This window comes from Desmodus rotundus, chromosome 7 (assembly GCF_022682495.2).
Source record: "Desmodus rotundus isolate HL8 chromosome 7, HLdesRot8A.1, whole genome shotgun sequence".
NCBI lineage: Eukaryota > Metazoa > Chordata > Mammalia > Chiroptera > Phyllostomidae > Desmodus > Desmodus rotundus.
The window spans coordinates 77582116-77609563 of record NC_071393.1 but is presented as its reverse complement, the minus strand read 5'-3'; the positions used below and the strand labels follow the sequence as shown (position 1 = coordinate 77609563).

The 27448-nt window shown below is 34.0% G+C and overlaps 1 protein-coding gene and 1 non-coding gene across 3 annotated transcripts in view; both read right to left on the bottom strand.

Annotated features, from left to right (window-relative positions):
• Window positions 1–27448, bottom strand: part of GOLM2 (golgi membrane protein 2) — a 110279-nt gene that overhangs the window by 18258 nt on the left and 64573 nt on the right. For both annotated transcript variants that reach the window (XM_024568353.3, XM_024568354.4), the window contains exons 7-8: window positions 22676–22774; window positions 21158–21328 (exon numbers count right to left, since the gene is read on the bottom strand). In XM_024568353.3, coding sequence (XP_024424121.1) covers window positions 21158–21328; window positions 22676–22774 — 270 coding nt within the window. The remainder of the gene's footprint in view (window positions 1–21157; window positions 21329–22675; window positions 22775–27448) is intronic.
• On the bottom strand, window positions 6546–6651 carry LOC112312038 (U6 spliceosomal RNA). The gene has a single exon (XR_002975497.1). It is a non-coding gene; the product is annotated as a U6 spliceosomal RNA (small nuclear RNA).

Below are 27448 nucleotides of genomic sequence, written 5' to 3'. Positions count from 1 at the left end.
CAGAATAAAAAAAAAAATGAGGAGAGTCAGTGTAAGCAGCTTCTAGGACAACTTCAAGAAATCCAATGTTCGCATCTTATGGGTGCCAGAGGACAAGAGAAAGAGCAAAAAATTAGAAATCCATATGAAAAAATAATGAAAGAAAACTTCCCTAATTTGGTGAAGGAAACAGACATGCAAGTCCAGGAAGCACAGAGTCCCAAACAAGATGGACGCTAAGATGCCCACTCCAAGACACATCATAATTAAAAGGCCAAAGGTTAAAGATAAAGTGAGAATCTTAAAAGAAGCAAGAGAAAATCAGTTACCGTATTTTTCGGACTGTAAGATGCACTCACTCCCCCAAATTTGGGAGGACATGGGGGTGCATCTTATAGTCCAAATGTAGCTTACATTTACATTGGTGAAATATTATGTTACTTATGTTATTAAATATTTTCCCACATTTTTTGCTTCAAATTGTTTTTTCCTATTTTCCTCCACTAAAACCTAGGTGAGTCTTATGGTCCGAAAAATACAGTAGTTATCTACAGGGGAGTTCCCATAAGACTGTCAGCTGATTTCTCAAAAGAACTTTGCAGGCTAGAAGGAACTGGCAAGAAATATTCACAGTCATGAAAAGCAGGGACCTGCAACCAAGATTGCTCTACCCAGCAAAACTATCATTTAGAATCGAAGGGCAGATAAAGAGCTTCCAAGACGAGAAAAAAACTAAAGGAGTTCATCATCACAAAACCATTATTATATGAAATGTTAAAGGGATTTATTTAAGAAAAAGAAGATCAAAACCATGAATAATTAAATGGCAACAAATATGTATCTATCAACAATTGAATCTAAAAAACAAAGCAAACAAGGAGAACACAGACAATCATGGAAACAGAGTGTTTTGATGTTTGCCAGATGGCAGAGGGTGTGGGGGAATGGGTGAAGAAGTGAGGGGATTAAGAAGTACAAATAGGTAGTTACAGAATAGCCATGGGGATATAAAATACACTATAGGAAATGGAGTAGCCAAAGAATCTACGAATGAGCCATGGATATGAACAGTGGTGTGGGGATTGCCTGAGGGAGTGGGACAAATTGGGTGGAGGGGATCAAAGGGGGAAAAATTGAGACGATAATAGCATAATCAATAAAATATAATTTAAAAAACGATATTCTAGAACAATCTGACAAGAATTAACACTTATAAAATACCACACCTTCTAATCTATGAACATGGATTTATCTATGTATCTAATTTCTGTCAATATCTTGTAGTTTACAGAGGTTCTTGTGATTATTTTGTAAGACTTTTTGCAAGGAACTGATGTACTTTATGTTATTAAATATACTTTCTATTTTAAAATTTGACTTTATATTTTGTTGGTGACACAAAATACAATTAATTTTTATATTAACCTCATATTTAATAACTTTGCTAAATACACTTATTTTAAATTTTCTATATACAAAGTCATGTCTGCAAATAGTATCAATTTTTCAGTTTTATTTCTTCCTTTCCAATATCTATACTGTTTATTTACTTTTCTTGTACTTTATTTCATTCACTAGGACTTACAGTAAAAAGACAAATCGAAGTGATGGTGGTGGTTATCCTAGTCATCTGGATTTCAGGGAAAAAACTTTTGATAGTTTATCATTGAGTATGATGATTGTTTTGGGATTCTTGTAGATACCTTTTTAAAAAATATATTTTATTGATCATGCTATTACAGTTGTCCTATTTTTTTTCTCCCCTTTATTCCCCTCTGCCCTGTACCCACCCTCCCACCAGCATTCCCCCACCTTAGTTCATGTCATGGGTCATACATGTAAGTTCTTTGGCTTCTCAATTTCCCATACTATTTTTAGCCTCCCCCTGTCTATTTTGTACCTACCATTTATGCTTCTTATTCCCTGTATCTTTTCCCCCCATTCTCCCTCATCCCCTCCCCGCTGATAACACTCCATGTGGCCTCCATTTGTGTGATTCTGTTCCTGTTCTAGTTGTTTACTTAGTTTGTTTTTGTTTTTTTAGATTAGGCTGTTGACAGTTGTGAGTTTGTTGTCATTTTGCTGTTCATAGTTTTGATCTTGTTCCTTTTTCTTAGGTAAGTCCCTTTAATATTTCATATAAGGGCTTGGTGATGAGGAACTCCTTTAACTTGACCTTATCTGAGAAGCACTTTATCTGCCCTTCCATTCTAAATGATAGCTTTGCTGGATAGAGTAGTCTTGGATGTAAGTCCTTGCCTTTCATGACTTGGAATACTTCTTGCCAGCCCCTTCTTGCCTGCAAGGTTTCTTTTGAGAAATCAGCTGAAAGTCTTATGGGAACTCCTTTGTAGGTAACTGTCTCCTTTCCTCTTGCTGCTTTTAAGATTCTCTCCTTATCTTTAATCTTGGGTAATGTAACTATGATGTGTGTTAGTATGTGATTCCTTGGGTCCAACTTCTTTGGGACTCTCTGACCTTCCTGGACTTCCTGGGAATCTATTTCCTTTACCAGTTTGGGTAAGTTTTCCTTCATTATTTATCCAAATAAATTTTCAATTTCTTGTTGTTGTTGTTCTCCTTCTGGCACCCCTATGATTTGAATATTGGAAAGTTTAAGTTGTCCTGGAGGTTCTTATGCCTCTCCTCATTTTTTTTTTTTTAATTCTTATTTCTTCCTTATGTTCTGGTTGAATGTTCTTCCTTCTCCAAACCATTGATTTTAGTCCCGGATTCCTTCCCTTCACTGTTGGTTCCCTGTACATTTTCCTTTATTTCAGTTTTCATAGCCTTCACTTTTTCCTCTGTTTTGCAACCATACTCAAACCATTTTTATAAGCATCTTGATTAGCAGTGTTTTGAAATCTGCATCTGATAGGTTGGCTGTCTCCTCTTTACGTAGTTCTTTTTCTTTGGTTTTGATCTATTTGGGCCATATTTTTTTGTCTCAGCCACCTGTCACATAGTAAGGGGCAGAGCTTAGGTATTTACAAGGGCGGGGTAACCCAAGTCACTGCACTGTCTCACTGTATTGGGGGAGGGGTCCCAAAGGGAACAATGCCACTTGCTCAGATCTCAGTAACTTTCAGTCCCTTACTCCTCTACCAACAAGCAAATTGGGCCCTTCTGGTGCTGATTCCCCGGTGGGTGGTTTTGTGTACGTTCTAGAACCTTGTGGGTGTCTCCAATGAATCCTCCTGTGAGGCTTGGAGTTTCTCCTACTACCTCAACCCCCACAGGTTTTTTCAGTCAGAGGTTTTTAGGCTTTATTTCCCCACTCTGAATCCTGGGATGCATGGTCTGCCTGGCTCCCCAGTTGTTCCTCCCAGTTTATCTGCCCTCAAATGTGGGAGCCACCACCTCACCCACCCCAGACCTTCAGCTGTTGCCTTGCAGTGAGTCCTCTCCTCCCGGCTGCCCGTCTCCGCCCCTCCTACCGGTCTGGATGAATGTTTCTTCTTAACTCCTTGGTTGTCAGATTTTCATACAGTTCAATTTTCTGGCAGGTCTGGTTATTTTTTGTTTGTAAATTTGTTGTCCTTCTTTTGGTTGTTTAAGGTAGCAAAGGGTATCTACCTACGCCTCCATGTTGGCCAGAAGTCCCCAGATTCCTGTAGATAATCTTTATCAGACTGAAGGATTTTCCTTGTAATTCCAGTTTAGTTTGTTGATTATCATGAATACACATTGAATTTTCTCAAATGTTTGCATCTGCAAAGATCACTATTTGATTTTCCTCATATATTTTAAGGTGGTGAATTACACAGACTGCTTTTCAAATATTAAATAACCTTGCATTTGAGAATAAACCCAATGCAGTCATCATGTATATCATATTTACCTATCTATAGATTTGATTTGCTAACATTTTATTCTATATTAAGAGGGACAGTAATATAATTTTCCTTCCTCATAACATTCTTAGTGTTGCTATCCAATTTGTGCCGACTTCATAAAATGAGTTAGGAGTGTTTCTTCCTTTTCTATTCTTTGGAAGTTTATATTAAATTGGTTGTATTTTTCCCTTAAATGTTTGGAAGAATTCAGCAGCAAAATCATTTGGGCATGAAAATTTCATAAAGAGAAGGTTTTAAATTACAGATTCAATATCTTAAATACACGTGGAACTACTCAGATTTTCCATAATTCTTGTATAAAGTTGTTTTCCTAGGGTATTGTCCATTTCTTCTAAATTTCCAATTGTTTTGGCACTAACTCATAATACCTCATTTAATATCCTCTGAAATTGTTATCTGTAGGATCTACATTGACACTCTCTTTTTTCATTCTTGATATTGAATGAAAATATCAAATACCTGTGATGAAATTATCAGGTACCTGTTTGAGTACCTGATAATTTGTGCCATCTCTGTCTTGGTCTGTGGTAGGGGTCTTATTTTTACTCTTCAAAGAACCAATTTTTGGCTTTGTCTACATCATTATCAATTTCATGTAGTGATCCTGAATTCAGTAATTTAGCCAACTTCTGTTATTAATTCTAGCAGTGTTTTCTGGGGTGTAGTCAGACTTTTGATTACCTATTGAACTTTATGGTTTATTATTATGGTTATTGGTTTGTTCAGGTTTTCAAATCTTCTTGAGCCAATTTTGGTAATTAATAACTTTACAGAAAATTATACATTTGATCTAAGTTTTCAAATTTATTGTCAAAGTTTTAGGTAGTATTTTCTTGTGATTTAAGTTTTACTTTCTTTGTTGTTCTAAATTCTGTTTATCTTTTCTATTTTTCTTCATTAGTATGACCAGAGGTTTGTTTATCTGGGTTTTGGGTTTTTTTTTTGCTCCTATCTAATTATTCTTTATCTTCCATTTCATTTATGATTGCCCTTGTCTTTAATTTCTTCTTCCCTATACATTCTCTTTTTAAGATACGAACTATTTTATTTTTTTTTTAAGATTTTATTTATTTACTTTTTAGAGAGGGAAAGGGAGGGAGAGAAACATCAGTGTGTGGTTGCCTCTTGCACGCTCCCTCCTGGGGACCTGGTTGCAACCCAGGCATGTACCCTAGAGTGGGAATCAAACTGACAATCCTTTGATTCCCAGGCCAGCACTCAACCACTGAGCCACACCAGCCAGGGCTCCCTTCTACATTCTTTAGGCGATTATTTTTCTCTAAAGCCAGATTATCTGAGACCTAATCTCGACTCAGCTATCTACTAGCTAAGTAATCTTGGAAGTGTCATGAAACGTACTAGGGTCTGTTCCCAATCTATGAAATGGCTATGATAGTACTTACACATGGGTTTGTTATGAGCTTCTATATACAAACAGTTTAGAACAGCAACTGGTACATATTAACTACTCCAGTGTTAGCTATTATTAGTATTGCCATCATTAGCAGCAGTAGTATGACTACTACCACCACTTCTATTATTACTACTACTATTTTTGAGTTGGATTCAACTCATTTGATTTTTAGATTTTTTTCTTAGTGCTTTTGAGGTCATAAATTTAGCTATAAATACTACTTCAGAGGTATCCTTCACATTTTGATATGTGTGGTATTTATATTATTGTTCAGTCTGTAAATTTTGAAATGCCCATTATAAATCTCTCCTAATAAGTTATTGAGGATTGAATTTTTAAAGTTTATAATGTAGAAGTTTTAAAACAATGTTCATGATATAAATTGCTTGAAATTTATTAAGATTCTATGCAACCTAATATCAAGCCAATTTATGTAATTATTCCATGTGTGTCTGAAAAATGTTTTTTTCTTTATTAAGGATGTATAGACACTTATATACTTGAATAAACTTGATAATTTTTGCCTCAGTTTTTATACTCTTGGCTTTTTATAAGTTTTAACAGAAGTATATTAAAATATTTCACATTAATCACATAGTCGTCAATTACTTTTGACATTGTGTCAGTTTTTTTCTCTATTTACTGGCTGTTTTTTGATGATTATTTCCTTTTATTTCCTCTTTAGAGTAGATAGTTTCTCTTGTTATTAAGAGATTATCCTTTCTTTTTTCTTTTTTCACTTAAAATCTATTTTTCATCTGTTTATACTTTACATCAGCTTTGTTGATTAATTTTCACCAAGGAATATCTTTTAAAAAATTATTCTTAACTCTACATTACATAAAATGTCCATCTTAACCATTTTTAAGTGTATAGTTCAGTGGCATTAAATACATTACCATTGTTGTGCAACAATTACCACCATCCATGTCCAGAACTTTTTCCATCTTCCCAAATTGAAACTCTTGTATTCATTAAATAATTCTCCCTTCCCCATGTGCCCCTGGCAACCACCATTTACTTTTAGTCTCTATGAATTTAACTACACTAGGTACCTCCTGTAAGTGGAATCTTAAAAGTATTTGTCCTTTTATGACTGGTTTATTTCACTTAGCACAGTAACTTCAAGGTTCAAGTATGTTGTAGCACATGTCCATATTCCCTTCCTTTTTATTTACTTTTATTTAATCTTTATTGTATTTTTTTCCATTACCATTTAGTCCCCTTGTGCCCGCCCCCCACCAGCAATCACCACACTGTTGTCCATGCCCATGAGTCCTTTTTCTTTTTTGCTCAAAAATATGTAATGCTTCATGAATTTGCGTGTCATCCTTGCACAGGGGCCATGCTAATCTTCTTGGTCTCATTCCAATTTTAGTATATATGCTGCCAAAGCAGCACTTTCCTTCCTTTTTAAGGATGAATAATATTCCACTGTTCATATGTACCACATTTTGTTTATGCATTCATTCGTTGATAAACACTTGGGTTGCTTCCACCTTTGGCTACTGTAAACAATGATGTTATGAATAATGGGTGTATAAATATCTATTTGGGTACCTGTTTTCCATTCTTTTGGGTACATACCCAGAAGTGAGAAATATCTTCTATAGTCCTTTTATTTTTATTTTCTACATGTATGTATTTAAGATTAAGTTGTAAATACTATATCCTGTAGCTAAGTTTTTATGTCCTTTTATTGTCTGTTTTTAAAGAGAGAACTTTATGTTTTTTTGTAGTACTTGATACTTTATTTATTTGATTTTACTGTTTAGACTCCCTTTCTTGTTTTTTCTTCCTTTCTTTCAATATTACCTTCTTGTCCTCTTCTATCCACTGTTGGATGAAAGCAGTAGCCTGTATTTCAATTATTTTAGTGATTATCCTTAAATTTGAAATACACCTGCTTCATAAATTTTTCTAACAAAATTTCAAAGTATTCAATATTTCTGTCCTCTTTCTACACAAGACATGGATCTTCTCATTTTACCTTTCAACACCCTACCTTTTATTATTATTTGGCATTCTTTTTGCTGTCTTACCACAAAAAGTTTTTTAACAAAATAAATTTACCAACAGCTTTGATCGACTTGAGTTCCCATGATTTTGTCTCTGTTACTATCCCTCTTCAATTTTCTTTTTACTAAAGAATAATCTTTACTCTTCTTTCATTGAAGGTCTATGAGAGGTAAACTGAGGCTTGTGTAACTGAGTATGTCTTCATTTTGCCCTTGTTTTCTTCATTATCTGGCATAAGGTTCTATTTTGGTTAATTATTTTCCAATTATCAAGTGAAGATATTAATCATTTATCTTTTGGCTTTCAATTTGCTGATAGGCAGTGTGCTTTGAATATCAGACTTGGAAAAAAAGTAAATATACATAGACTAAAGTTATCTCTTTAAAAACAGACAATAAAAGGACACAAAAGCTTAGCTACGGGGTATTGTATTTACAACTTGATCTCAAATACATACACATAGAAAATGTAAAATTAAAAGGACTATAGAAGATATTTCTCAATTCTGGGTATACACCCAAAAGAATTGAAAACAGGTACTCAAATAGTTATTTATACACCCATTATTCATAACATCAGTTCCTCGGAAATAATCTATATTTTCTGGCATCATTTATATATTTTCCTTAATTTTGGATACTGATGTTTTCCTACAATGCTTAAGAGCAAAGATTTTCTTCATATATCCTACTCAGAAGGAACATTTTATCTGAGAACTAATGTCTTTCTTCAATTGCAGAAAATTCTGAGCTCTTCAAATACTCCAAAATTCTTTTCGAGAATCGATTATTCCCTCCATTCTCTACCCAAAACTCCTATCAGACATACATACATCTTCTGTTTCTCTTAACATCTGTCATATATATGATATATATTTGCTTCTAAATCTATCTGTCATCTGTCTCTGTCATTCTGTGCTATATTCTGATGAATATCTCAATACAAGCTTCCAAATCACTTTAGTCAACTATGTCCATGGTCTACCATCTCAGACACTGGTTTTTTATTTCAATTATTTTATTTTTCACTTCTAAAATGTATAATTGATTTTTATATCTACCTGTTTTTTTTATTCCTGCCTGTTCCTTAAATTCTTCTTTTTTTGAGAAGGTTATGTCTTCATCTATCTCTTTGAGCACCCTTAAACATATTTAGTTTATAGTAGAGTGTTACATAAAATTATTTTCATGTTTTAATTGTTGATATTTTGACTATCTCTCTTAGAGTTAATTTTTCTCATAGTTTTAGTGTTTTGGTTTGCTGACTAATTTTCAGTGTGGGGGGGGTATTTATGTTTTTTTTCTTTTTCCTTATCTGTGTTCACTCATATTATCTAGTCATTTTACTTTATATAGATAGATAGATAGATAGATAGATAGATAGATAGATAGATTTTAGAGAGAGGGGAAGGGGAGAAAGAGAGAGAGAGAAACATCAATTTGTTCCACTTACTTCTGCATTCATTGGTTGCTTCTTGTATGTACCCTGACCAGAGACTGAACCCACAACCTTGGAGTATCGGACAACACTCTAAGCAGATGATCACCCAGCTAGGGTTTACCTAGTGGTCATATTAAAGATGCTTTCACCAAGTTACCCAGTCTAGGGCGAGCTTTTACAATCATCACATCTCAGAGTTTCTATTCCATGATACTATTGGGGACAGCACAGATTAAGTATAGAACCAATGGTGGTGTAATTTAGTGCATGGTCACAAGGCACCAATTTTAAGTTCCTAACTCCATAAGCCTTCAGGTTGCTAAACACTGTAGTCCTCAATGGCAGTCAGCAACAGCTTTATTTTCTGTATGTTCTGCCAAGGGAGGTGAGGCAATAATCAGGTCCTGGCTTTAAGTAATAAGCCTGCTACCATTGTAAGTGGGTCCAATTTATTCTTATTTATTTGGCTCTTAAGAGCCAAATTCCTGGAAATGTGCATTTCCAGACCTGGAACCTAATTGGTCCAATCATTCAAATCCTTTCATTATTCTGCATTTTTTGCCATTTCCTCACCACAGAAATGTTTAGCATATTTTTAAGATGATCAATATCCTTTTGGTTCTCTCTCACATTTTGTCTATCATTATATGTGTGAGCAGAGGGGATATGTCAAAAGTGAACTCACTAAGCCATCTGAATCAGAGGTTGAAAATAGTTTTAAAAGATCCATACATTATAAAAAAAATTGGCCCTGGCCAGGTAGCTCAGGTGGTTAGAGCATCATGTCGATACACCAATGTTGGGGGTTTGATCCCCAGTTAGGAAACATACAAGAAACAACCAATGGGTGTATAATTAAGTGGAACAACAAACTGGTGTTTCTCTCTCTCTCTACCCCCACTCCCTCTAAAATCAGTAATTATTATTTTTTTTAAACCCTGACCAGTGCGGCTCAGTTGGTTGGGTATTGTCCCACAAGGCAAAAGGTCACTGGTTTGATTCCTGGCCAGGGCACACACCTGGGTTGCAGGTCCTGGCCCTGGTTAGGGTGCATGCTAGAGGAAGCTGATCAATGTTTCTCTCCCTTTCTTCCTCCCTTCCCTTCTCTTTGAAAATAAATAAATAAAATCTTTTAAAAAATGTTTTAAAACGACAATCATGTACTCTCTGATCACTAGTTTGTCTCTCCAATGTTGTTCAGAAGAATCATTAACCACAGTTAAATAAATAAATCCCTGCTGCTACGCACCCTGGAGCATGCTGTACAGAAAAGTCCATATGAGATCAGCCTGACCAATAATAACCACCTACAATCTGGAGTAACTAACTGTCCTTGTGTCTTTCAGTACGGGTCTGACATTTGAAATGAAACATTTTCTCTATTCAAGGCAACTAGATATGTAGGCTATGTCCCTCTTACCTGAAAAACAGGTGGGGAGTCCATGGATTCTCAATCTCAACTACTTTGGACAGTGTCTGACTATTTCTTCAAAATATGCCTCCAGGATACTTTAAACTAAGTATCCCTCAAACTATATCTTGTATCACCATATAGCCTACATTCTACATTTTATTTTTTTAAATTCTCACCCAAGGGTATGTTTTTATTAATTTTAGAGAGAGAGGAAGGGGAGAGAGAGAGAAACAATGATCAGATGTCTCCCGTTTGCACCCAGACAGGGGATAGAACCCCTCACCTAGGTATACACCCTGAGAGGGGATCAAACCGGCAACTTTTTAGTGTATGGGTGGGTGACATTCCAACCAACTGAGGCACCCAGCTAGGGCCTACATTCTACATTTTAAATTAAACCAAGCCATATATATCTTCCAAATACAGCAAAACATGCCAAAAATTATCTAGCCATTTATATGTGATGTGGCAATACAAAGTTAAATTTATAAAAAAGTACATATCTTTATAAATATATCAATATGATATACTAATCTGTAAAACAAAAACCCTGAATTTAAAACTGCCAAAAGATTTGTGATAAACACTGTGTACAGTGAGTTTTTTGCCCCCATATGTAATAATCAGTACTTTCAATAAAATTTTCAGCCATGGCCAGGTAGCTCAGTTGCTTTGCTCATCATCCTTATGAGCCACAGTTGCGAGTTTGATCCCTAGTCAGGGCACATACAAGAATCAACCAATAAATGCATAAATAAGTAGAACAACAAATCAGTGTTTCTTCCTTTCTTCTCTCTCTAAAAATCAATAAATAAAATTTTTTAAAAATAAGATTTTCAACTTTTTCCAACAGCATAACACTTTGTACGTATAGAATCAAGTGCTTTTATATTCATCACCTATTTATACTTCTACTATCATTTGCATTTGTTGATCTCTCCATATATCTGGTCTCTAGATGAAATAAAATCAGACAAAGATATAGACTAAGGCCATAGCTGTCCTGTCTTCATAATGCAAAAGCAGTGAAGTAGGACAGAAAAAGAGACTCTTTCACATACCCAGACTCCACTATTCCACTTTGTATTTTCCATCTATCAATAAGGTGTCATGATGATAAGTGTTCTGCCTTTGACATTTTTAGTGTAGTACCTTTTCTCTTAAGGCCACAATTTCCTCATTTGCCATTTTTCAATATCATTTCTCAGTCTGATGCTGTTTACTGCTAAATTTCAGTTAATATTTCCCTCTCAGGCTTAGTATAACTTCATGTACCTTTCTATACTGCCATGGATTCCAAATAGCTAAGCCCCTGCCCTAGATCAAGAACAAGGTTTCTCTTGTACAGTCTCACGCTGTAGAAAGGAGCCACAAATTTGAATGTCTACAAGAATCAGACAAGATAAATGGATGTGTTATGTCAGAGTGGGGTTATAAGAACTGGGACAATAGGGCAAGTCTCATTCTGAGGGAATAGTCATAATTAGTTCCAGTGATTATGTCAAACATTCTGGTTTAAGAGAATCCAGATATTAGGAATTTTATGTGAAATCTTAATTTTTAAATATTGGCAACTATTTAATATTTTTAAAAATTACTGTGTGGACCAAACAAAACTCACATGTGATTTTCAATTTCTGCAAAAGATTCTTTTGCTATTTGTTTTGAAAACAAAAACACATAGATCTAGCCTAACACAAGATCACATTCTTCAAATTCAGCTAACGCCTGGCCATTTCTGTAAGCCTCAATTGCCCTAATGAAGAAATAGGCTTATCCCTTATCTGCTACTCCAAAAGTTCTTTTACTTATTTTCAATAAAGTGAACAATTAAAACCATAGAGAAAAAAAAGAAGAAAATCAGAATAAAATGGCAAGATAGTCTTAAAAGACAGTAAAAATGGAGATACAATATATTAAAACTAAGGTATACCACCAAACAACAGAGGAAAAATTATGGTTATAAATGCATAATATTCTGCCTAATGGACATTCAATAAGTTTGTTTAAGTAAATATATTAGTAAGAAAAAGAAGTGTAAAGAATATCTACCTAAAAGTTTAAAAAGGAAATAAAATAAGTCACAAGTAACAAAGAATAAAATATAAGATGGATTAGAAATTAAAAAGTGGCAAAATTAGTAGTTGGGTTTTTGAAAAAAATTAAAACTGATAAACAACAATTTTAAAAAGAAAAATTTAGAAGTGTCAGAACTAAGAATTTTAGAAGAAATTTAAAGTAGGAAAATTCTCATAATTATATATTATTAAGATTTATGACCAAGTAATCATTTTGATTGTATGACTACAATTACACAAAATTCCAAAACCGATACAGCTTTACAGAACTAAGGTTGACTTTAAGGAGTCAATACTTACAAAGCTCCCTTTGCAAAAACCAGCCTATACATGGTAGACAGGGTGCCCAGCTTTATGGGTGAGTAAAGAAGATCACTTCCTGAGACTCAGGAAGCTCAGACTATCTTAGGAACTTTGAGGAAAGAGTAATTCACCTAAGTCTACAGGTATTGCAGGCAAACCCTGACGGCAAGTTTCAGACAAGAGAATGGTGGGATTCAGGATATAAGACCCCTAAATATGGCACCTTGCCATATTAAATACTATAGTCCCCCTTTACCCATAGTTTTGCTTTCTGTGTTTCAATTACCTACAGTCAACCTTGGTCCAAAAATATGAAATGGAAAATTCTAAAAATAAATAATTTGTAAGTTTTAAATTGTATGCTACTCTGAATAGTATGATGAAATGTCATAGTGCCCTGTTCTGCCCCACCAGGGTCGTGAATCATTCTTTTGTCCAGGGCACCCACGCTGTCTATGCTACCCACTAGTCATTTAGTAGACATCTCAGTTATCTGATCAGCTGTTATACTATCACAGTGCTTGTTTTGAAGTAACTCTTGTTTTACTTAAAAATGGCCCAAAATTCAAGAGTAGTGATACTGGCAATACTCCCAAGAGAAGCTGTAAAGTGTTTCCTTTAAGTGAAAGGTGAATATAATACAAGATATTTTGAGAAAGAGAGACCACATTCACATACCTTTTATTACAGTATACTATTATAATTGTTATTAGTTATTGTTGTTAATCTCTTACTGTGTCTAATTTATAAATTAAACTTTATCATAGGTATGTATGCATAGGAAAAAACATTTTACATATGTATATACATACACATATATACACATATACACATATAACACATATACACGCATACATCTATATCTACATTGATATCTATACTATATCCTTTCCCCAAGTCCCTGCAAGCTGAAGATGTAGATGTAGATGTAGATATAGATATAGATGTCCTGGTCTCAGGTATCCCCTAGGGACTTGGAACATACGCACCATGGAAAAGGAGAAACTATTGTATTTCAAAATGAAGGAATTTGATAAATGGCATGTTCAGGAAGGACTTTCTAATCTTCTCCTGAAGCAAGTCATAAAACCCTCATGTGAGAGGTGCCTTTCCTATACCTGAAGGAAAGGAACATCCTTATATTCAAGACAGAGTAACACTGAGAAGAATTTGAAAAAATAAATCTTACTAAGTTTCCCTTAGTTTACTATACTTACCTCACCCCTTTGTCCTATCACATCTTTCCACAACTTTCCACCCTTCATCAGATCTTGCATAAAAACACCCAGGTTTAACCATTTCTTTGGGTCTTTCTTTACTGCCTTATGAGGAGTCCACTGCCATATAAAATTTATATTAAATAAATTTTTATGCTTTTCTCCCATTAATCTGTCTTTGTTAGTTTAATTTTCAGACCCAGCCAGGGATCCTAAGAAGGTCAAAGAAAACTTTCTTCCCCTACAGCAGCAAATTATACAGTAACATGACATATACACTAATGAAAGTATGTTCAAGGGATTTCAGTAGTTTGAGAAGGGAGTGAATGACTTAGTGGAGCTGGGATGAATAAGAAGGAGTTTACCAAATAGGGGACAGCAGAGCACGACTTTTAAATATGATTAGGAATTTGCTGGAAATAGAACAAGAAAATAAAATATTACATAATTTCCCCCAAACTTCACAAGTATAGAGGAGGTGCTGTGATACAGAGAAAAAGCAGGGACCCTGAAGATAAGGGACCTAGATAATGGTTCTCGTTGTTCCACCATTTACCTCAAGCAAATTAACCTCTCTGGATATAATTTTTCTTGCTTTTAAAATGAAGGAATCATATCAGAATAGTGTTAAACTTTAATGTAAATATAAGTAAGGTCTAGGAGAGGGCCTGAAATCATTTTAATAGTCACAGGCGATGGGGGTGCCACTGGCTCAATGACCTATACATTGAGTATTTGAACATTCAATTATGTCTACAGGTTCCTCGTACCTTAAAAGTTTATTTCAAATAATTCTATTACTATATTGAATTGTTTTAGTCAAATAGGATTTTGAGAAGAAATAAAACCAAAGAAGAAAATTATAAAGCTAAAAAAAGAAGATAATCATCAGGTGAAACTACACTGAAAAAATCTTGTCCTTTTGTCACTAAATACAGTTCACCCTCTGGAAAAGAAACAGATAAATATAATCACTATCACAGTTACCATGATAGTATATCTTTTACAATCCTTATAAAAAGAATTTATTGGACATATGAATCAGCAATTTAAAGTTTCAATAAATGAGAAATGCCAAAAGATAAATTATAATCTATACAATAGTGATATACAACTTGAAAGTACAATGAAAACAATGCTCTTTTTTTTAAGTGATAAAAAAAATTAAATCTTTTGACAATTTAATTTTGGAAGTCAGATATTTATTCAAAGAAAAGTATTAAGACTACAATGAAGCATGAATAAATGGAGTCTTAGATGTAAGAACAAAAGATAGTAATATAATTTTGCCCAATTTCATTTGCAGATTTAATTAAATACACATTAAAAGTTTCTAAGGACTAGTATAGAACTGATAAACTAATAGTGAAATTCTTCTGAAGAATAGAGAAAAAATTAGGATTTTTAAGGTAGGCTCAACTTATTAAAAACAGTAGTTTGCAAACCCATACATGATATTGTGGTTTGTAATAAAAAATATATATTTGGTCTTCATCCCCTTTTCTGGCAGACAGCTCCTAAACCCTTGGCACATCCTAAGTGAGGTGTCCTTTGTTATGTTAATGAGATTGCTAGGACAATTGACCAAGTAATTAGACGTTGGAACTTTCGGTCCCATCCCCCTGACCTATAGGGAGTGCAGAGGGGCTAGGTGTTGAACCAATCACCAGTGTCTGATTATTTAACCAACCATGCCTCCATAAAAACTCCAAAGGACAGGGATCAGAGCACTTCTCCATTGGTGAAAAGGTAGAGATTTGGAGATCGTAGTAAAGTGCTTGGAGTAAACGTGGAAGCTCTACACTGTCTCCCCATATCTTGCCCTATATATCTCTTCTGTCTAGCTGTTCCTGAGCTATATCATTTTACAATAAACAGGTAATCTATTAAGTAAAATGTTTCTCTGAGTTCTGTCAGCTGCTCAAGCAAATTAATCAGACCTAAGGGGGGGATCTTAGAAACTTAGATCTATAGCCAATAAGTCAGAAGCACAGGCAAAAACCTGGACTCGCAAAGGGGGCAAGAGTGGCAGTCTTGAAGGACTGAGCCCAAATCTGTGAGATCTGAGGCTACCTTCAGGTACGTAGATAGTGTCAGAATACAGTTGAATTATGGGACATCTGGTGTCTAAGGACTGCTTGGCGGTGCAGGAAAAACCTACACACATTGGAATTGTTATAAAAATTATCATAATATGCTAGGAGTATAAGAATTAGAATAAAATGAAAATTCTAGAGATGGTTATAAATAGTGAAATAATTTAATGAGTGTGATAAATAAGAAGTAAATACCACAAAGTAAAAATAAGTAATAAGAATCCTGTGACAGATGGTTATCAGAGTAGAGGAAGTTATTTGGGATCAGTGTAAGTTCCAAAGAGGTTAAAATAATCAATTAAATGGGAAATAAATAAAAACTGAGTAGTATTATTTATGCCCAAATGAAGACTGATGATTTTCTATAAAAGAAATGAAAGTTTGTCATAAGAGTCAACTTGGATATGCTTGAATATGTACAAATAAAAATCTATTGTGTCATATTCAGGTAAGTTGAAGGACACAAGATCAACAAGCAAACATCAGTCATAATTAGAGAAATGTGGAGAAAAGGGAAACCTTGTGCACTGTTGGTGAGAATGTAAATTGCTACTGCCACTATGGAAAATGGTAGGGAGGATCCTCAACAAATGAAAACCAGAACTACCATAGGATCTAGAAATTACACAAAAATATAATACTTATTTTACAAGATATACGCATCCCCATGTTCAGTGCAGCATTACTTATAAAAGCCAAGCCATGGAAACAACCTAAGTGTCTATCAATGAGTGAATGAATGGATAAAGAAAGAAAGTGTCTGGCTGGTGTGGCTCAGTGGATTGAGTGCTGGCTGGCCCATGAACCAAAGCGTTGCTGGTTCGATTCCCAGTCAGGGCACATGCCTGGGTTGCAGGCCAGGTCCCCAATAGAGGGCACACAAGAGGCACCCACACATTGATGGTTCTCTCTCTCTCTCTCTCCCTTCCTTCTCTCTCTAAAAATAAATAAATAAAATATTTTTAAAAAAGAAATTGTGAATATATATATTTTTTCAGCCATAAAAAAAGAATGAAATCTTGCTATTTGCAAAAAGGATGAACCTGAGGGTATTATGCTAAGTGAAATAAGTCAGACAGAGAAAAATATAAATACCATATGATCTTATATGTAGACTCTAAAAACAACACCACCACCAACAAACCAAACTCATAGATACAGAGAACACACTGGTAGTTGCCGGAGGCAGAGGGTGGGGAAAAATGGGTAAAGAGTGATAAAAGGTAAAAAGAAAAAAAGATGGAATTGATGTAAAACAGACATAGAAACTTTGTATCGTATAAAAAATATTGACTTCAAATATATACATTTGTTATATATGTGCTAACATACATGATAAATATACATAATATATGTAACACTGATGCACACCTATTATTTCTACAATATGAAAATAAAATACCATATTCTAAATCTCTCAGATGAAATCAAATATTAGCATATTCTTAGAAAATTGCATTAAAAGAATTTAAAACCAAAAGTCAAGAAAAATATCTAAAAAGGAAATTAAGAACATCATATTTACAATAACATCAAAATGAATAAAACACTTAGGAATAAATTTAACCAAGAAAGCAAAATACTTATACACTGAAAACTATAAAAACTAAATTTAAACTATTTTTTAATTTAAACTTAAACTAATTTTTTAAACTATAATTGCCAAAAGAAATTAAAGATACCCTATATAAATGGAAAGACATCTGTTTTCATGGACTGGAATACTTAATATTGTTTAGATGAGAGTATGCCCCAAAGCAATTAATAGATTCAATGCAATTCCTATTAAAATCACAGCTGTATTTTTAGTAGAAATAAACAAGCGATCTTAAATTCACATGGAATTGTAAGAGATCCCAAATAGTCTAAATGTTATAAAGAAAAACTCACACTTTCTGATTTCAAAAATTACTACAAAGTTAATCTAAATTGTGTTGCTATCATCTGGTCTGAATGGAACAGAACTGAGAGTCCAGAATAAACCCAAGCATCTGTGGTCAACTGATTTTTAACAAGGATGCCAGGAATGTTCAATGGGGGGAAAGAAGAGTCTCTTCAACAAATAGTGCTGGAAAAGGACTCATGGACAATGGACACAGTGTGGTGATTGATGGGGGGAGGGGAGTATAAATGATAATGGAAAAAAAATGCAATAAAGATTTAAAACAAAAACAAATAGTGCCGGGATAAATACCCACATACAGAACAATAAAGCTTCATCCTTACCTCACATGATACACAAAAGTTAACTTAAGATAGATTAAAAACCTACAAATAAAAGCTAAAACTATAAAGTTCTTAGAAGAAAATATAGCAGGAGATCTTCGTGACCTTTGATTTGGCAAAGATTTCTTAGACATGACACCAAAAGCATGAACAAAAGAAAAATAAAGATAAACTGGACTTCAAAATTTAAAAACTTTTTGTATCAAAAGACACTATCAGAGTGAAAAGATAACTCATAGAATGGGCAAAAATAATGAGAATCTTATATCCAGAGTACATAAAGAGTGCTTAAAATTGAACAAAAACAAACAACTCAATTTAAAAATGGGCATGAGAGCTGAAGAGACATTTTTCCAAAGAGGATATTCAAATGGCAAACAAGTACATGAAAAGATGCTCATTGTCATTAGTCATTAGGAAAAACGCAAATGAAGATCACAATGATACCACCTACTAGTATGACAATAGTTAAAAGAAAGGAAAATATTAAGTGTTGACAAGGATGTGGAAAATTGAAACACTCATGCATTGCTAGTGGGACTGTAAAATGGTGCAGCTGCTTTGGTCAATGGGCGAATGGATAAACAAAGTGTATTTGTACAATTGAATAGTAACCAGCCATAAAAAGAAACAACATGGCTGAAACTTAAAAATAGTATGCTAAGTGAAGGAAGCCAGACAAAAAAACTACATACTGTGTGATTCCCTATATATGAAATATCCAGAATAGGTAAATTCATAAAATCAGAAAGCAGCTTTAGTCATTGCTGGGAACTAAGTGGTAGGAGGGAATGGGGAGTGACTATTTAATAGGTAGAGGTTTCTCTGAGGGTGATGAAAAAGTTCTGGAATTAGATAGTTGTGATGACTGTACGACATTGGGAATGTACTAAATGCCACTGAATTGAACACTGCTGAATTTTATCTGTATTTTATCAAAATTTAAAAATTGTTCTAATAAAAAACTTTTGCATGATAAAATAAAGTCTCATATCAAGAAAGGCAATTGAAGCCAAAAATTATGATAAAGGTAGTCATTTATAAAAGGTCAGTGTCTGAACATCTTAATTATTTATAAAGATTTGATACAACGATATAAGATCAATTTCCAAAATTGCCAGGCTTAGTGGTCAAAACTGATGCACAGTTTATATACCAAGAAATAATTACAGTAAAATTTCTTACAAAAATGGACAAGTCACAAAAAAGTAAATGCTTATTAGAACACCTTTAAGGAACATATTCGAAAAGCCTTATAAAGGAGTTAAAAAGCAAATGTGGTCAAGTCATAGTGAAATAAATGTAAACATCTCTATTGACACTGTGAAACTGTTCTAGAGAATAATCTGACAAAAGGTAACAGGACTGAGAAAGCTAGTCAAGTACTTTGACCTAGTAATTTCAGTTTGGAATACACTTCAATTCAGTAAATTCAGTAAAGGAACACCCGAAGTGGGGGAAGCATTAAGTACTTTGAGAAAAGACATACAACTAATATGAGAGAATATGAAATAATTTAAACAATAAAAGAATAGAGCTAAATGAACATTATTATTGACTAAGCACAATGTATAGATATATGTATATGTGAGTATACACATATATACACACATATATTTAAAAAGACAACTATGTAACTATCTGATAGGTTAAAATGTATGTAAGAAATAATGTAGAAGTAAATGACAAAATAGTGCTCACATTGATTTCAACTCTATATATACATTGAAAAGAATTTGGAATGTTTAAAACTCAATAGGCTCTTTTAAAGTTAAGTTGTAGAGAGTGATAATTTCCTGGCAATTATTTTCCAGTCATATTCTTTGCCCAAAGATTGGTAAAAAAAAAAAAAAGAACAAATATGTAAGGCAAATAAAAAAAGTATAGAATAAACTATAAGTTTAGAAAAAGATCTTAAGTGATCAAATTAAGATATATTATTTAGTTATACCCTTACTCTAAACCTCTTTTTGTTGAGATAAAAGTTTTCAGACCATTCTTCCAACAAGATTTGAGGAAATACTTTTTTTACTGTATTTAAAATGTTAGTCACATTCTTATAAATAAAAACGTTTTTCATATAATACTTTAGTCAAAATACAGAGATATGCTTTTAAATAACAAGGAAGAAAAGTCAATTAAATGCACCCAAACTATATGTTCATATACACCTGAAATATGAACTGTAATGAGACGAATAACATATCTTCGATAGATTTTAAAAATGTAACACTGTGCAGTACTCATCATACAAGCAACCTGTGTACAGATAGCTGTCTAAACACTGTTCTGAATATAGAACCCATCAAAAAAGCAAACAAAGGCAAAGTGGAGGTTTTAGACATTCTGTTTGTTCAGAAGTTGAAGGGAAGAAGAAGCCTTGAAAAGCAGAAGCAGTAAAAATGTATAGTTTAAGGGAGCTGTCTCATATGGTTTAAAAGACACTGCACAGCACCAAATGCTCTCTACTACCAAATTTTTTCTTGTAAGTTCCTGAGAATCTACCAGAGTTATAATTAACAGGTATTGTCCATCTATCAAACTCAACACCTCTGAAACAATTAAGCACTCATACTTTATTACACAGTACTATGAATATGTTCAATTTCTTTCACTTCTCTCCTAAGACTTAAATGAAACAAACTGCAGTAGAAACCAATGAAAAAGGAAGCAGCAGGGAACCATCCACTATAACACTCTCACCAGGACTATATTTCTCCCAGAATCCTTTTTTCAAAACTATTTATTTTCTCCTTATAATCACTCACTTAGCCTAGTAAAGTATATATTTCTCATTTCTCAAAAAAATCTTAGTCATAAGAACTAATAGCATTGTTTAAAAGTGAACTCAACTGAAATCTATTATTTAACACTGGCAAACATAGAAGCTTTAAAAAAATCTTCTTTAAGATCACTATTCACTTAAAACTTGTTTTTCTTTTAAATTTTACCACCATTATATTTTCTGCTAATATGCATATAGCTTTAATATACATTCATTACTTAGATATATAATATCTTCATTATAATAATAAAGATCTTAATTGGACCTTATAAATAAACATTGTATTTAAAGACATTTTTTCAGCATAATATTCATTAACTGATTCTTACTTTGTTTCAACTTATGGAAATCACCGACTCTATCCTTGGTAGCCTGCTTTAGGATAACTGTTTGAACTCTGGGTTCACTCTCCAAGTTTGGGGCTGGAATTAAACGCTGAAGAAGATTGGGAGGGTTCTGTTTTGAAGTTCCAGGGTTTCCATTATGATTTATATGAGAATCTATGACAGAAAAACATCAAGTTAAGGTCTTATTTTGCAGAAGAATTTCACAAGACCTGCTTTAGAAAAGCTAAGACATATTGTTTTCTGACACTGGGTAGTTGGGTAGCTTTGTCTTTTAAATATTTATTATAATTTCTTTAACCAAATCTTATAACCAATGTGCTTCTAGCTGTGTGAAGTTTACTAATCAGTCCCCGTGAGCATCTCCAGTACTGACTATAAACCTATTTACCAAAGGGATATATAGTAGAAACTAAAAAATTAAAATGGCAATGATACAGGCAGAATGACTCTTTTCCTCCCTCCAAACTACATATTATTGTCAGAAATCTCCAAAATCCAGTAACACTTTTTAGAAGTTTTCATCTACACAATTACAATTATTAACTCTTGATTTAAAAAAAAAATTATTTATTGGTCTTAGAGAGAAAAGAAGGCAGGGGATAGAGAGGAAGAGAAAGAGAGTAAGAGCGAGAAAGCGCAAGCACTCACGTGGGAAAGAAACATCAGTTTGTTGTTCCAATTATTTATGCATTCACTGGTTGATTCTTGTATGTGTCCTGACAGGCAATTGAACCTGCAACCTTGGTCAATCCGGATAATGCTCTAACCAACTGAGCTACCTGACCAGGGCCAATTTTTTTCTTACTAAAATCTCCTGGATATAACCTTTCTTTCCCCTACCCCCCACCTTTTCCTCATCAAAATGTTGATTTAGATCCTTATTATAACTAATTTTAATTCTATCAATCTTCATTTTACGAGAACATTTATGTAAAATCAAATAGGTATTCAGAAAACAAATATTCGTAAGTACAGAGTAGGGAGTTTAAGACAAGTGGATCTAGTAATTTCTAGAAGGCCTCTGTGAGACAAATTTGAACACATTTTGAAAAGGTAAATACATACAGACTGAAAGAGATGAAAGTGAATATAGTCCAGAGTGGCAGAACAAATAATTCTTTTGCTTTTAGTAATATATTAAATGTACATTAAAATTTTTTTATTGATTGATTTTTAAACAGACAGAAAGAGAGAGAGAGAGAGAAACATCAATTTGCTGTTCCACTTATTTATGCATTCATTTGGTTGATTCCTGCATGAGCCCTGACTGGAGACCAAACCTACAATCTCTAACCAAATGAGCTACCCGACTAGGGCACAATGTACATTTTTAAATGATTACTTCTTCCTGAACTTTTATGAGTCATTTGAAAATATATAACATTAACTAGAAAAATGCTACTTCACTATGCTGTTAAATGACATGTTTTATTCACTACATAAAAATACATGACCAGGAAATTGGTTTTCAAGTACAAATTTAACAATAAGACTTCATACCTGGAACCATATTTGGGGAGAGGGGTTGTCCAGTTGCATGATGGGAGATTGCTTGATGACTTCCATATTGAGAAACAGAAACAGGAGGCTTCTTCAAAACTAAAAGAAAAAATTAGATCCATATTATCCCATTGATTTTATGATTTCTAAAAAAACCAACCACCACAAATCTATTTACACTGCACTAATCCTATGATGCTTATCCTAATTTTGTAATCCTTATACAGTTAATGATTGTGGTTAATGATTGGTACATTGCACTATCTATCACAAATTTTTGTGATTAATAAATTTGAACAGAAAATAAGATGGTAGGAACTCTATCTTGTTCACCACTATATTCCCAACACTTAGAATAGTGCCTGGCATATAAGAGGAGTTCAACTAAAATTTGATCTCTTCAGATACAGTGAGACCTTTCTATATACATAGCATAAATAAATCTTGACATTTATAGGTTAAGTGAACCAATAAAAATATGCTACTCTCAGTTGCTCAGATTTAAATAAAAACTAAATATGAGTGGTACAAGAAGTTGAGATTTTATATTCAAAGAGAGAAAATTAAATTGTACCCAGGGCTTTACTAACAAAAATATACATACTTAGAGTTGGGACTTTTTTCTCCCTTAGGAAATGAAGGCAACAGGGAAAGAGATAAATTTTGACTCACTACCACTAATTCCACTGCATCCTTGGGCAGCTTAACATGATAGAAAGAGAGCAAAGAAAGAAGCTAGAGAAAAGAAAGATAAAGATGGAAAAATAGAAAAGCTCATCTCTAAGATATGGTTAGTGGCACATTTTATACTTCTAAAACTTTGGTAGCTGAGATGATGCTATGTAACCCTATTTCATTATATTTTTCCTGCGCACAGGGAAAGATCAGCCTTTCTTGTGGTTAAGGCCTATAAGACTGGGTTCTGATCATGAGAATGTAGGTGAAACTGAATGTGACACTTCCAAGTATGGTGATAAAATCTGTACAAATCACCTACAATCTGTCTTCACTTTTTGCCACAACTTAGGAGGCTACAAATGAAGATGGTGGCTTCACATAATGAAAGGGGAAAACAAGCTACAAAGAGAGTCATCCAACCTGCACCAGACTATCATATGAGCAATAAATAAACCTTTATTGTTTTTAAGTGACTGCAATTTGGGAGTTGTAAATTAATATACCACAGCCTAATCAATCCTAACTAGTACACTTGGGTAATTTTTATAATCCTCAAAGTTTATTTCAACCACTCAATTTTGTTTATTATGACATGGATCTCTAAACTTAAGGACCCAAGAAATTTAAAATTCACTAAGAAAGCAATCTACTCAAATTTATAGAAAGTTGAGGTTTTCTGTATCTTACTGTGTTCCCATTACGTTGTTCCTACTGTCAGCTATAATGCCCAATACCCACTTCTGCACATAAGACAGCTAAATGACAACTACCAGCTAACATCTTGAAAGAAGAGTACTATGTCAGGTTTAACAATATAATTTTGATTTGCTAACAGACTCTAAGGACACTAAGCATCTGGTAGATATATTCAGAAAGAGCAGTCAGTCATGATCTACAAATTTGTTGATTGCTGTTTTGACCATAGCTGGCTCCAGCACCATACAAATCAGAAGACAAGAGAGAGCACCTCCACTATTAAACAAGAAGTTATCATACATGTCCTTAGTTTATATGATAATGCCTCCTGTTCAAGAACAAGGTGTCTATTTGGAGGCAAAACTATGGTTTAGATAGGAAAAAGCTGGATTAAAAGAGACTTTAGAAAGCACCCAGAGGAATTTAAATCTGTTATAGTAGAAGCAGAGCAGTAATATGGAACTCTTTTAAGGGTGACATAATACATATTCCTAGAGAAAGTATGGAAAAATAAAAAAGCATAAAGAAATTTAAAAATAACTGTCATTTCACCATTTAAAACTACTGTTACCATTTTGAGAATATCTCTTCAGTGTCGTGGGGGTTTTTTGTACACTATACTGTATGAGGTCTGTCCAGAAATAGTCCAACCATTGTTAATGTAATGAGAACAGTTTGTGCAACATTGATGTAACCTGGCAGCCAAGGAGAGTGGACTGGAAGGCACATGCGTGAACAATGACAACTTCACTGTACTAGTCAGTGGGGGTGGTAGATGCCAATGAGTGAGCATGGGTACTGTGTGGCCATCACATTCAAAATGACCGAGGGAGTACAGCAACAAAACTGCATTAAATTTTGCATTAAGCTTGAACATTCCTCTGCCGAAGCTATTTGGATGATTCAGAAGGCAGCAGATATGGGCAACTGATGATTGGCAGCTTCATCACAACACACCACTCAGGCATCATGCCTTGTACAGAGTTTTTGGCAAAACATAAAATCACTCAGGTGACTCAGCCCCTGCTACAGCCCAGATTTGGGCCCTGTGACTTATAGCTTTTCCCAGAACTAAAATTATCTTTGAAAGGGAAGAGATTTCAGACCCTCAGTTAGATTCAGGAAAATAAGATGGGGCAGCTGATGGCAACTGGGAGAACTGTGTGAGGTCCCAAGGTGCCCACTTCGAAGAGGACTGTGGTGTCATTGTCCTGTGTACAATGTTTCTTGTATCTTGTATTTTCTCCCATAAATGCCTCTTTTTCATAGTAAACAGCTTGATACTTTCTGGACAGACCTTGTATACCCTAAACAAAATTAGGATCCTATTATATACATTATTTTATCAGACTTATTTTCTGTTTTCCTCCGGATTACTTTAATTTTTTTAATTAAATTTATTTGGGTAGCACTGGTTAATAATATTTATAAACTTCAGGTATACTTTATAATACAACATCTATATACTCTATTGTGTGCTCACCACCGAAGTCTGGTCTCCTCTTGTGTCCATGTATGTGATCCCCTTTACCCTCTTCATCCTCCTCCTGCCTCCCTTCCCTCCAGTAACCATGATTCTGGTGTCTGTATCTATGAGTCTGTATGTTTATTTTGTTTGTTCATTTGTTGCTCTTTATTTTATATCCCATATGAGTGAAATCATATGGTTCTTGTCTTTTTCCATCTGACTTATTTAGCCTAATACCCTCAAGACCCATCAATGTTGTCACACATGGCAATATTTCATCTTTGTTAAGGCAGAATAGAACACCATCGTATTTGAGGGGGAACTCAAAAAAACCCAAAATTATCTTCTGGAGAGTAGACCCCTTGTAGTACTGGCTTCTCCCACTAGGTGAGAGTTCTAGGAACTCATCTGTATCAGTGTACCAGCTGGCATTGTAAGAGGCTATGTTTCGCTTCAGTGAATTTTTTTTTGAAGACTCTTTCAATGCATTTGCCCATTTCATGATGGGGGATTTACAAGTGCACCTGCTCACATAGCTCAGTGTTCAGCAATTTTTGACTAAAAAAACGGCATGACCCCAGTGCCCCACCCTCCCTATTCACCCAATTTCACCCCGAATGACTTTTTTTGTTTCCCTGAATAAAGAGTTCTCAAAGGAAAAAACATTTTGCCAGTGTCGAAGAGGTGAAACAAAAACGGCAGAAGCACTAAAAGGCATCAAAATTGACAAGTTCAAAACTGTTTTTAGTAGGAAAAAAGTCTCAATAGGTTGTATTCCTTCAAATGGAGAGTACTTTGAATGTGACTTAAGTTTAAACACGTAAGAATAAATACAGAATTTTTTATAAATAAATCCCATGTTGGGGGTGGGCCCTCGTACATGCAATTCTTCATCTAGTCATCTTTTAAAGAACACTTACATTGTTTCCATGTTTTAGCTATTGTAAATACTGCTGCAGTGAACATACAGGTACATATATTTTTACAAATAAGTGTTTTCATAATTTTGGGGTAGATACCCAGAAGAGAGATTGCTGGGTCATATACTAGCTCTATTCTTAATTTTTTGAGGAATCTCCGTACTGTTTTCTATAGTGGATACACCTATTTACATTCCCACTAGCAGTGTGTAAGGGTTCCCTTTACTCCACATCCTCTTCTACACTTGTTATTTCTTGTCTTACTGATAATAGACATTTGAACAGGTGTGAGGTGGTATCTCATTGTGGTTTGTATTTGCATTTCTCTTATAACTATTGATGTTGAGTACCTTTTCATATATTTGTTGGCTGTCTGTCTTTCTAGGAAAAATCTCCTTTTAAAAAATTCTAGCCTTATTTTTGTTGGACTAAGGGGAAAGGTGGATTTATTTATACCTAGGACAAGGTAGTTAGAAGTTTTCCCAGGGGCCAGAATTAATAGTTATAGTTAGTGGTACTGAAACAAATAAAAATCTAGAAAACTACCAGTGAACTTGAAGAAAACTAAAAGTGTTAATCTCGCTCTCTAATTTTGTATAGGGTTCTTAAGATTTTTTATCTATATAGGTATAAGAAACTAATTTTTCTCCACAAAAAATGAGGTTATATTACACTTGCTTTATTCTAAATTGCTTGTCTCATTTAAAAATCATAGATATATTTGTAGGTTAATAAATACAGCTCAATATCATTACTATTTTTAATGATTACTACATTTTATATATATAACCCTCCCTATACCATTTATGTGGTATTTAATTTGTCATTATAAACAATTTTATCATGAGCATTCTTGTACCTACATGATAGAGTAAATTCTCAGGAAAGTCCTAAGCATCAGGTCAATGGCTGTGTGTACTTCCTAATCAAATTAAGAGAATAGTAAATATGAGCCCAAAGACAATAAAAGTATGGGGGGGATTAAACACTAAAAAGACTGGAAACAATAAT